The sequence below is a fragment of the Salvelinus sp. IW2-2015 genome, linkage group LG22, assembly GCF_002910315.2.
Source record: "Salvelinus sp. IW2-2015 linkage group LG22, ASM291031v2, whole genome shotgun sequence".
Classification (NCBI taxonomy): Eukaryota; Metazoa; Chordata; class Actinopteri; order Salmoniformes; family Salmonidae; genus Salvelinus; species Salvelinus sp. IW2-2015.
Window position 1 is genome coordinate 20,645,273 of NC_036862.1, and position 13,189 is coordinate 20,658,461.

At 46.0% G+C, this 13,189-nt stretch overlaps 1 protein-coding gene across 1 annotated transcript in view; it reads left to right on the plus strand.

Moving 5' to 3' along the window:
• Positions 1–11,137, plus strand: part of brip1 (BRCA1 interacting helicase 1) — a 37,788-nt gene extending 26,651 nt beyond the window's left edge. The window contains 6 exon segments of the mRNA XM_070433865.1: positions 3,631–3,743; positions 3,916–3,998; positions 4,581–4,958; positions 6,767–7,720; positions 9,734–10,468; positions 10,595–11,137. Coding sequence (XP_070289966.1) covers positions 3,631–3,743; positions 3,916–3,998; positions 4,581–4,958; positions 6,767–7,720; positions 9,734–10,468; positions 10,595–10,653 — 2,322 coding nt within the window. The 3' untranslated portion in view covers positions 10,654–11,137.
• The last annotated feature ends 2,052 nt before the right edge of the window (positions 11,138–13,189 follow it).

A 13,189-nucleotide genomic window follows, 5' to 3' on the forward strand; every position in this document is an offset into this window, starting at 1 on the left:
CCGAAAGGTTAGTGCTGAAAGTCCAGGACTGATGGATGGATGCAAATTGATGGAGATAGATGCCTTCGTGGCCTTTTTGTGGCATAGCTTGTTGCTTGTCTTGTGTAGACTGGACCACCTTTTCTGCCCCAACTACCTCCTGTCTCTTCACCTCTTTGCCTGTTTGCTCGATCCCCCCATCTTTCACAACAGATCTGTCTACCACACCACCTTCTTCATCACTTGTATTGACTAGACCCCCTCCTACCTCTCGTCTCTTCTTCACCTCTGCTGTATCCTCCCTTTATTCCCCCTTTCACAACAGATCTGTCTACCACACCACCTTCTTCATCACTTGTATTGACTAGACCCCCTCCTACCTCTCGTCTCTTCTTCACCTCTGCTGTATCCTCCCTTTATTCCCCCTTTCACAACAGATCTGTCTGAGGGGGCATTCTAGGCAGGCAATAATAAACCTCTTCAGGCCCTATGTATTTTTAACAGGGTTGGCGTCTCCCCCTGAGCTCCCTGTCTGCCCCTCACCTTCCCACTCCACAGCCCACATTAATCACATTAGTTCTCAATGGATGAGCACTGCCTGATGCCTGAAAGGTGCTGGATGGCAGGTCAGAGCACAGGTGATGGCCCCCAGCTATAGTTAGCCTATTAGCTGCCTTCCAGCCACTGGGGCACATTTGGTGGTTTTGGGGTGTCTGACGGGTAGCGATTGATTTGTCCTTCTCACTTCATGTCAAAGATAATGTTCCGTGCTACACAAGATAAATTCAAATGTCATGATTTTGGAAAATCAGTTCAACATTAATTTATTGATCCCCAACAAGGACATTTGATTTATTTATTTTCTCTTTATTTATATATATATATATGTGTGTGTGTGTGTGTGTGTGTGTGTGTGTGTGCACTGTATATACAGTGCATTCGGAAAGTATTCAGACCCCTTGACTTTTTCCGCATTTTGTTACCTTTTAGCCTTATTCTAAACTTGATTAAATTATTTGTTCTCCTCATCAAGCTACATAACCCATAATGACAAAGCAAAAACAGGTTTTTAGAAAGGTTAGCAAATGTATAAAAACTGAAATATCACATTTACATAAGTATTCAGACCCTTTACTCAGTACTTTGTTGAAGCACCTTTGGCAGCGATTACAGCCTCTAGTCTTCTTGGGCATGACGCTACAAGCTTGGCCCACCTGCATTTGGGGAGTTTCTCCCATTCTTCTCTCCTCAAGCTCTGTCAGGTTGGATGGGGAGCGTCGCTGCACAGCTATTTTCAGGTCTCTCCAGAGATGTTCGATCAGGTTCAATTCCGGGCTCTGGCTGGGCCTCTCAAGTACATTCAGAGACTTGTTCCGAAGCCTCTCCTGCGTTGTCTTGGCTGTGTGCTTAGGGTCATTGTCCTGTTGGAAGGTGAACCTTCGCCCCCATTGCTTAATTTTTGCTCTGATATGCACTGTTCGTTTTTTTATACATTTTGCAAAAATMTCTAAAAACCTGTTTTCACTTTGTCATTATTGTGTGTAGATTGAAGAGGATTTTTTGTTTTATTTTATTCATTTTTAGAATAAGGCTGTAATGTAACTAAATGTGGAAAAAGTAAAGGGGTCTGGACATTTTTTGAATGCACTATATAAACTCAGCAAAAAAAGAAACGTCCTCTCACTATCAACTGCGTTTATTTTCAGCAAACTTAACATGTGTAAATATTTGTATGAACATAAACAAGATTCAACAACTGAGACATAAACTTAACAAGTTCCACAGACATGTGACTAACAGAAATGGAATAATGTGTCCCTGAACAAAGGGGTGGTCAAAATCAAAAGTAAGTCGGTATCTGGTGTGGCCACCAGCTGCATTAATTACTGCAGTGCATCTCCTCCTCATAAATGCACCAGATTTGCCAGTTCTTGCTGTGAGATGTTACCCCACTCTTCCACCAAGGCACCTGCAAGTTCCCGGACATTTCTGGGGGGAATGGCCCTAGCCCTCACCCTCCGACCCAACAGGTCCCAGACGTGCTCAATGGGATTGAGATCCGGGCTCTTCGCTGGCCATGGCAAAACACTGACATTCCTCTCTTGCAGGAAATCACGCACAGAACGAGCAGTATGGCTGGTGGCATTGTCATGCTGGAGGGTCATGTCAGGATGAGCCTGCAGGAAGGGTACCACATAAGGGAGGAGGATGTCTTCCCTGTAACGCACAGCGTTGAGATTGCCTGCAAAGACAACAAGCTCAGTCCGATGATGCTGTGACACACCGCCCCAGACCATGACGGACCCTCCATCTCCAAACCGATCCCGCTCCAGAGTACAGGCCTCGGTGTAACGCTCATTCCTTCGACGATAAACGCGAATCCAAACATCACCCCCTGGTGAGACAAAACCGCGACTCGTGAGAGAAGAGCACTTTTTGCCAGTCCTGTCTGGTCCAGCGACGGTGGGTTTGTGCCCATAGGCGACGTTGTTGCCGGTGATGTCTGGTGAGGACCTGCCTTACAGCAGGCCTACAAGCCCTCAGTCCAGCCTCTCTCAGCCTATTACGGACAGTCTGAGCACTGATGGAGGGATTGTGCATTCCTGGTGTAACTCGTGTGTACCGGTGTGCTGTTCGGATGTACCGATCCTGTGCAGGTGTTGTTACACGTGGTCTGCCACTGCGAGGACGATCAGCTGTCCGTCCTGTCTCCCTGTAGCGCTGTCTTAGGCATCTCACAGTACGGACGTTGCAATTTATTGCCCTGGCCACATCTGCAGTCCTCATGCCTCCTTGCAGCATGTAAGGCACGTTCACGCAGATGAGCAGGGACCTTGGGCATCTTTCTTTTGGTGTTTTTCAGAGTCAGTTGAACGGCCTCTTTTGTGTCCTAAGTTTTCATAACTGTGACCTTAATTGCCTACCGTCTGTAAACTGTTAGTGTCTTAACGACCGTTCTACTGGTGCATGTTCATTAATTGTTTCTGGTTCATTGAACAAGCATGGGGAATGGTGTTTAAACCCTTTGCAATGAAGATCTGTGAAGTTATTTGGATTTTTACGAATTATCTTTGAAAGACAGGGTCCTGAAAAAGGGACGTTTCTTGTTTTGCTGAGTTTATATAATAATACATTTTATTCATACATTTTCAGTTTTACAGACAGATAACAGCAAACAATAACATAACACACCCCCTGAAAGAAACCCCAAAAACAAAAACTCTTATACAAAAAATGGACAGAGTAGAAAATAATCGTTACCATGCTTCATTTAAATTTGACAAACAGAATATGCTCCATTAAAGATTAAGTAGGCTACTATGGATCAGGGTGGATTGCAGACTGTGTGTCATGTTGCCCATCACATGATAGATAAGACAGAAAGGGCTGCCATATCTTATCAAATGTGCTGGATCGTGACCAGTCCTTTCCATATGTAACAGACTAGTGACTTCATCTAACCAGGTTTTAAAAATGGGACAAATATTTTCTATTAATCTTTCAGTGTTTTTGTAAGCACACCAGTCTGTCTCCTGTTGTCTTTTCTGCTCTGTTTTCAGCTTTGATTGGTCTGTGGTGGCAGCATAGCAGTGTCCTGATGACCCGTCCTGTGAGGTGTGTCTCTATCTAACATTCCAGCTGTGTTTTCAGGTGGAGCTGAAGATGAAGTATAATGACCAGCACTGTAAAGCCAGGGGTCTGCTGTCAGGCTCCCGCTGGTATGAGATCCAGGCCTACAGAGCCCTCAACCAGGCCCTAGGCAGGTACGGGTCTCTTTGTTTATGTTCCTGTTTGTTTCTCCATCATTGACTCAGCCTATCACAGGWGGCTTCCTCCTAGCTCACAAGTCAGGCTCATGTAGGCTGAAAAAGTGTTGATACATTTTAAAAACCAGGTGGTTACTACCTGAACTTGACAATGTTTTTGCTACCACAGGTGTATCAGACACAAGAATGACTGGGGAGCCCTCATTCTGGTAGACGACAGGTTTGGAAACAACCCCAACAAATACATCTCAGGTACTGAAATGAATGATCACATGTTGCAGCCACTCGAGCTTCATGTACTCACAAACAAGCCCTCTAATGTCCCCGTTGTCTTACACAATGTGTAGTTTCTTATCTTGGGCACATGGTGGTGATGGTAGTCCACAAGATAGAGGGCTTGTGTTGAGCAGGGTGGCAGGTAGCCTAGCGTTTAGAGCATTGGGCCAGTAACGGAAAGGTTGCTGGTTCGAATACCCGAGCCGACAACGTGAAAATATGCCGGTGTGCCCTGGAGCAAGGCACTTAACCCTAATTTTATCCAGCGGTGCCGTACTACTATGGCTGACCCTGTAAAATCAACACATTTCACTGCACCTATCCAGTGTATGGAAATAAAACATACATTTAAAAACAATAAAAATGTATACATTGTTTTAACCTAGAGGATTGGTCTTTTCACATGCAGAATTTAGCCAAATAAAATTCTCTTAGAATAAGTGTTATTAGAAATTACTGTAAATAATTTGTTTTTATATTATAATAATGTATATTTTTAAATGGGTGTAGGCGGTGGAATGCCCTTCCACTAACAAGATTAGTCTCTGTTTACCCCAGGTCTGTCCAAGTGGGTGCGTAACCTGGTCAGGCACCACGACACTTTCAGCGGTGCCATGCAGTCGCTGGTGGCCTTCTCCCAGTGCCAACAGGGGGCAGGAGAGACCCATGGAGCAGGGAGCCAGACCTTCAACAGCACCACCTTCCTGTCTCCAGCCAGTCAATCTCCAGTGACTGTGGAAGATCTGTCCCACTGTCGGCCCAGTCCTAGCCCCAGCTCAGACTGCCTTCTCTGGGCCACGGTTCACAACACTACCACCTCTCAGGTCCCAGAGCCCCACACCCAGCTACAGGGGTTCAGGTCCTGGGTTCCCCCTACGGTCCCACCTGCTCTGTGGCCTCTCCCCACCACCAGCACTGGAAAGAGTAGAAACAGAGGTGAGATGTATTACATTAGATACATTATATACAGTGCATTCGGAAAGTATTCAGACCCCTTTACTTTTTCCACATTTTGTTAGTCTAAAATGGATTCAATCGTTTTTTTCCCTCATCCATCTACGCACAATATCCCATAATGACAAAGCAAATACAGGTTTCTAGAATTTTTTGCAAATGTATTAAAAATAAATGATTTACATAAGTATTCAGACCCTTTACTCAGTGCTATGTTGAAGCACCTTTGTCAGCGATTACAGCCTCGAGTCTTCTTGGGTATGACACTACAAGCTCTGTCAGYTTGGATGGGGAGCGTCGCTGCACAGCCATTTTCAGGTCTCTGCAGAGATGTTCGATCYGYTTCAAGMCKGGGCTCTGGCTGAGCCACTCAAAGACATTCAGAGACTTGTCCCGAAGCCATTCCAACATTGTCTTGGCTGTGTGCTTAGGGTTGTTGTCCTGTTGGAAGGTGAACCTTCATCCCAGTCTGAGGTCCTGAGCGCTCTGGAGCAGGTTTTCATCAAGGATATTTCTGTACTTTGCTCCGTTCATCTTCCCCTTGATCCTGACTAGTCTCCCAGTCCCTGCCGCTGAAAAACATCCCCACAACATGATGCTGCCACGACCATGCTTCACCGTGGAGATGGTGCCTTTCCTTCAGACGTGTCGCTTGGCATTCAAGCCAAAGAGTTCAGTCTTGGTTTCATCAGACCAAATAATCTTGTTTCTCATGGTAAGAGTCCTTTTAGGTGACTTTTGGCAAACTCTAAGCGGGCTGTCGTGCCTTTTACTGAGGAGTGGCTTCCGACTGGCCACTCTACCATAAAGGCCTGATTGGTGGAGTGCTGCKGAGATGGTTGCCCTTCTGGAAGGTTCTCCCATCTCCACAGAGGAACTCTTGTCAGAGTGGCCATCGAGTTCTTGGTCACCTCCCTGACCAAGGCCCTAATCCGTTATTGATACCTTGCTCTGGTTCATTTAACAGTGCTAGCTTTTTCTTCTGCTCCTACCCTGCACTGTTTGTTACCTGAACCTCTTATATGTGTCAAGCTAAACGAGCGTAAATGCAGCGAGATATCAGGTTTCATACAGTGCCTTGGCCCTCACTGAGGATGGATCAATAGAAAAACATACGTCTGAGCCTAACAATGATATTACTGAGGTCACTGGGTCTATTAAATGAGMTGGGTATTCTCCGTTCTAGAGCTCTAGTCTATTGTCTGTCTGGTGACTCGGGTCACTGTAAGGCTGAGCTGTTTGCTCAATTGTGTTTTGAGGGGTGGGTGGGGGTGGCATGAGCTGCATCAGGCTGTGATGGGGGGTGNTGGGGGGTGGGGTTTGTGTGTGTGTACACCAGTCTCATTACTACGAGGCCCTCTACATGGCTGAGTGGTGCTGGGTTGGGCTGAGGCAAGCAGCTTGATGAGCAGATGTTGGACTGTTGCTTTTAATTAAATCCCATTGACCATTGTTTGTGTTATATTGAGCGTGAGCTGGTGGTGCCGTTTTCTTCTCCTCTGCACTGTTCTGGATAAGAGAGAGAGACATCCTTTGCTCACACCCCTAAATCACTAAACATGTGTACATTAACCTAGCTGTTACGGGCCCAACTTATAGGTTCCTTGAGGCCAATGTTGGCATCTTGAACGTACTTTCCCAGTTATTTTCTCATCTTTACTGTCAACACCTGATGACTGCTCCAATCAGCTCCTCAGCTGAATTTCTAAATGCATTGTAACAGTCTTCATACAACCGTGTTGTCTTTCCTTTCCATGATTTCCCGTAACGTGTGTATTCTCTGTGGGCAGGTGACCAGAAGCAGACATGGCAACACCCCTCCACTCATCCGAACAGTGATCCCAAGGCCCCGCCCCCGAACATCTCCACTCCCCTCACCACCCCACGGCCCCTGCACCACCTCTTCACCTCCACCCCTGTGAGCTCCACCTACTTCAAGACCCCAATCTTCCAGGCCCAGAACCCAAGCAGGCGTCAAGATCATCTGGATGACCCGCCACGGCCTCACTCTGTGGAGGAGGAGAAGAAGAACCAGGAGAATGTAAGTCAGGATCCCTGGATCCCCTTCCCAGGAGGGATGGCCCGTGAGGGGCTGGATGGATCGGCATCTACCCCTCCCAGCCAGGACCAGGGTCCGGTTCTAGACCTCTCCCCAGTGGAGGTCCCTGCCAGTTGTGAGCCCAGACAGACCACTGTAGTTGTTGACGATCCCACCCTGCTAGAGGAAGAGGAAGACCAGAGCATCTTCTTCACACCTGAGATGTTTGATGACGAAGAGGAGGTGGTGGACACCAAGCCTCTCCCCAGGACAGTGCAGGGGATGATGACAGGGGAGGAAACTGTGCTTGCGTCCAGCCTTGCTCTCTCTACCGGAACAGCCCAGGCTCTGTCTGAGGACCTGTTTGGCCCAGAGCAGGGTCCCAGGGAAGACACAGAGACAGTCACTACCACTGATAACAAGAGGGGCGGCGCTCTCGCTCCCTCGGCCAGTAGAGACTGTGTCAGTTTGGGATGGGAACAGGACAGGCAGGAGGGGAGTAGGATAGGGAGTGGTGACGAGGCCCAACAGACCCAGAGACAGGAGGTGAACCAGGGGGCGACCCAAGGCCAGAGCAGGCAGACAGGCAGCAGGACACACAGACTGTCCAGGTCCAGACAGAAAGCTCCAGAGCCATCCTCAGGTAAACTAACCAGCTACTTCTTTGTTGTCCCTCAGGTTATAACCATAGACAACTAGACACCAGGTTATAACTGTAGATGATTAGGCACCAGGGCCCGTATTCACAAAGGGTCTCAGTAGGAGTGCTGATCTAGAATCAGTTATTCATTTCAGATAATAATTATTCAAATTAAATGGACAGGGGAGATATGATCCTAGATCAGCACTCCAACTGAACTCTTTATGGACACGGGCCCAGGTTTTACCCATAAACTATGGTTATAAATATAGATAACTAGACACACCAAAACGCTCAGTAAAGCCAGTTAGTTCTCAGATCATGTCTCATTATCTGGCGTGACAGCATAACTGGGTTGACTCGTCTGACCGACATTATCTGTTTAAACAGTCTGGAGCTAACGAACTTCTCACAAATTGCCATGTTAACGTGCAGTCTTATATTTTTGTACACATCATTAAAATGCATGAAAATGTCTTTATTTTCATGTAAACGCGATGGAAGCATTGTCCTGTTATGTGTTTTAATGAGGTGTGTTATTTGGAGTGAGGAGAGGAGTGGGGGAATGCAGCATGCCTGACTTCACACAGATAGACATCTTGCATTTTTACAAAGTTACTGTACAATCTTTTCATAAATTAATTATCTGATGTAAACTAGAAGGGAGGTGGGGTGAGGTGGGATGTGTGTTCAATGACTTGGGGGAAACACACAAGGCCTTTCCAGCAACACAAGAAACCTCAGAAATACCATCATTCATCTTGAGAACATCTCCAGGGTGACTACATATATATATATATATATATATATATATCAATAAATAATGATTGTGGCCATCTGTTATGGAAAATGGATGAATAAAATCATGTTGGCAGGTTTGTGTGGTGTCAAATTGATGTAGAAGAGTGCAGATGGGTAGTTTGAACCATCAATATAGCACCTTGTATTGGCTTTACTTTGCCAGTTACCATGTTATTTGCCCAATAGTACCAAAAATACGTTTTATCTTCCTATCAGAAGGTAAAGCCGATGAAGAATTATAAATGCTGTATTTTTTTATTTTTAGTCTCAGTTGTTAAACTGTAGTTGTTTTTATGTTAATATTTGATTAGTAGTTGGACCTGTTTGTCTTTGCTATAGTGGTGGTCATTTTCTCTATTTCTTCATTCCGGCTTGCAGGTTACTATTGTATTTGATGTGATATTATGGCTTTCATTAAACCTTGGTAAATAAATATTTATTGACCTGTTTATGTCCATTGCTTCCCGTATATGCCTAATGTTCTGTATGTACGAACAGTTAAGCAAATGGCATATGTTCTCACGGACACCCTAACCATTCCCCTTAATGGAGAAAATGGTTTAATGATGTCGTGAAGAGTAAAAGGACATTTACAGTGTTAGAAGGATTAGTTGTGATCGTGGTTTGGGATTACCCAGACAATGATCAATCATACCATTGGTTAAAGAAGCTGAATTGTAGATGGAGGGAGGCGGGAACAGTGAAGTCTGGCAAATTAAGCCCCATTAGCWTGACAGGACGTTGTCTCGTTAGAACACAAACCTCCCTAACGATCCCTAACCTGTGATTGGTTGACGGAGGAGTCCAACGTGGACGCCCGAACCATTCAATTAAAGCTCATCCCTCTGCTCATCAGCCTCACTATATGACAGTGCCTTAGCTTCGTTAGTTAATGTAATTGCATGGCTGAATGTGGCAGGGTACCTCGTTAATATCAGTATCAACAAGGGTACCATGGGAGAGGGTAAGCGGATGTTGGTCTGTAAGGCTGTTATGCAGCACTGTGAGGTTATTGGAGTACTTACTGAGGCTTCCATAAGTTCCTTTAGTATCTCATCAGTATCTGATGAGCCTAGGCCTTTATATATCCTTACGAGTTGGAACAAATACAATTATCCACGCAGTAGGCTAATTGTAGTATTATTWTTTTTATGTCCCATGTTGCTGATAATTGGAAAGTAAGTTTGTTTCAGCTTGTTTGAGATTTTGCCAGTTAAAAGACAACACCACGCAGTAGGAGGCAGCTGGCATATTGACATAATTTGCTTTAATTGGCAGGTCACTGCGCTGAGGTCCTTGTTGCAAGACCGACCCAGCCATGGAAAGGGAGAGTTGTTCTTTCCAAGACTCAGGCTAAGAACCAGGCCCAGACCCATGTCAGGTGCAGTCAGAGGGGCAGAGGCAGGACCAAGGCAGGGGTGCCCTTTGCACCCACCTCCAGTCTCCCAGTCCAGCCCCAGACCAAAGACCAGAGCCTAGAGGTCCAGGGCAGGACAGCCAGAGTCAGATCTYCTAGTGTCGCTGGTCCTGAGGAGACTGAGGGAGAGCAGGCAGTCACAGGATGGAAGGACCAGGCCTCTACCAAGCCTGGGACTAGTATTATGGCCAAGACCAGGGGGCCAGAGGACTCTTTCAAGTCAGGAACCAGCAGGACGGCCAGGGGGCAGGAGGATGTTCCCAAGCCAGAGACCAACAGCAGTAAGGCCAAGGGGCAGGAGGTTACTAGTGTTTTCTGCCAACAGTACAGCAGCAGGGGGAGATTGAAGGCAACATGCAGAACAGAGGTGAAGAGATTCAGGGGGAAAGAGGCACGGTTGCCACCCTCTTGGGGGGGCCTGGAAGAAGTCACGAGCAGCACCCCCGCCACCACAACAGTGCACTTGGACATTGTCAACCCTAAATGCGAGGGTAGAGTGTGTGTCCCAGGAAGTCCTGGAGGTGAACCTGAGACTGAGAGTAGCTCCACTGGTCTAACAAAGGAAGGGCCTGGCAGTCAGAACTCTTTACAGAAAGGTTAGACCGCCTGTACGCATCAGAGTGATTTGGTCAGTGTATCCTTTTTTTTGTCAGTGAATTTATCAGTAGTCATTTGGAAATTAAATCAAAACCATCCATCCTGTTGCTTGTTCCCCCCTCTAGGCATCAAGGTGCAGGATAGAGGGGGCAACAGGGCCTCTCGGAGGAGGAAGGTGCGTTAGGGGCCACTGCATAGACCAGGTTTGGAGCCTAGGTATCTGAACAGTAGTGATGCACATTGTTTGTGTGTAACAAGGCTAATATGATGCACATCATGCCTACTCAAGTCTTGTCTTTCAGAGGACTAACAACTAGAGACCCTGTTCCAGAGGACTAGACTGTGCTGTGTGTGGGCAGCAGCTACTGCCTGTGGCAGAGGGTACATTTAATTCCCACAAATAAACACATATCCTTATGTCAGTAATCCTCAATCAAATCAAAAGTGGATGTTGTAACTTGTGACCGTGTACCTTAAGTGAGCTGCAGAGCACTGTGTTATCTGGAGCAGATAGCCAGGCTTAAAGGCACCAGAGGGTGGGGGGCCACAGCTGCAGGTCCAGCCCAGTGTCCATGCCTCCCACCCAGACCCCAATGTCCCCCCTACCACACTGGTGGTATGGGGGCATAGCGGCCCTACAGGCCCTCAGAAGCTGTCTTCAGCCTTACAGGGACAACAACACTACAGATAGACATTAAATAAATCATACATCTGACTTTATCTTTAATCTTTACGTTGTTGCCTAACCTACAGGAATTAGTTAATTTGTGATTTCACTGTGGAATAATACAGCCACATACGAAGAACCTGCTATTACAGACTTTCCTTGTTCAGGCTTGTTTTAGTACCTCTGGGGATGACCATAAAGAGAGGGAAGCACTGTTATAGGAGCTAAACATTGCAGTCAGCAAGATGTTTCCATAGTTACAAAACCCCTGCTTCATTGATACCATAAGTCTATGCTGGGGAGCTCCCCTCTCTTTGAAGTGAGAGTGAGAGAAACCAACCTGTCTGAACGATGTCCCAACTGAAAGGATATAACCTGGATCCACCCAAATCACTGACTCAATAGATTATTCAGGACAAAAGAAGCCATGGTGCCTGCTAGAATCCCCTAGTCACTTTTCCCTTTGACAGTGTTGCTATCCAAGCCAAAGAATAAGAATGAATCATTCAATTTCTCTGATCCAAGCACCTTTCATCCATACATACAGTACACACTTCACCAAAAGCATTCTATAGTTCCATTGGTATATGTATTTACAGTCCCTTCAAAGTAATGATCCATTTAAACTATCTGTCGTTATAAAACAGCAATCAGTGTCACTAGCCAAAGAGCGTTTATACATATTCACGTTCCCCCAGGATTAAGGTGTATGACTTTCTGTGCTGACGAGTGGGTTAATGTGTGGCTGGCGGCTGAGGCCTTTGATGCTGTTTCCCTACAGGCTTTTCTGTGGGTTACTTTGCATTTAGTTGTTTTGTCCTTTATTTTCATTTTCTCTTTCTCTCTCTGAAGCACACACACACATACACACACACACGTACAGCCTACAATTCTATCTGGGACCCAGTGGAGTGCTCTGTGACAAGGCTACTACAGTCTAGAGGTTGTGCCTTCCACAACCCCTACTCTTCCTTGTCTGCTGCTGTGGTAGCAGCTGAGATCCAGCACCCACGGGACCCCACCCTGGACCAGGTGAGCCTCAAAGCCTCAACCTTACAGGGAGGGACACAGCACCTTGTACTAGGTGTGCTTGGTCTGGTTGTCCTCTAGCTGGTGCTCCACAGACACACAAACAATTATTTATTCCTCGAAAGCAGCCTATGCATAAGGAGAGACTAATATCCATGCTTTGGGTTTGTTTAGAGCAATTCCATGGTAACAGAAGGATTCTGAGACTCAGATTTGTCACTTTAAAATGTATGTCAAACAAAAACCAATGAATGTAAAGTTAATCAAGTTTATTTTATATAGCCCTTCGTACATCAGCTAATATCTCGAAGTGCTGTACAGAAACCCAGCCTAAAACCCCAAACAGCAAGCAATGCAGGTGTAGAAGCACGGTGGCTAGGAAAAACTCCCTAGAAAGGCCAATACCTAGGAAGAAACCTAGAGAGGAACCAGGCTATGAGGGGTGGCCAGTCCTCTTCTGGCTGTGCCGGGTGGAGAACAGAACATGGCCAAGATGTTCAAAATGTTCATAAGTGACAAGCATGGTCAAATAATAATCAMGAATAAWTMTCAGTTGGCTTTTCATAGCCGATCATTAAYAGTTGAAAARAGCAGGTCTGGGACAGGTYGSGGTTCCATAACCGCAGGCAGAACAGTTGAAACTGGAATAGCAGCAAGGCCAGGTGGACTGGGGACAGCAAGGAGTCATCATGCCCTGTAGTCCTGACGTATGGTCCTAGGGCTCAGGTCCTCCGAGAGAGAGAAAGAAAGAGAGGAGGAGAGAATTAGAGAGAGCCAAGATTTTCAAAATGTTTATAAATGACAAGCATGGTCAAATAATAATCAGGAATAAATGTCAGTTGGCTTTTCATAGCCGATCATTAAGAGTTGAAAGCAGCAGGTCAAACCATACAGTTCTAAGCACAATTTCCACAGAAAATTCTACAAAAATAAATTTGCTTGAAGAACAGTGCAGATGCAAAGTTTTGTAACAGAATGATGGTTTGTGACATCATTCTGTTACCAAACTTTGCACCAACCAAAA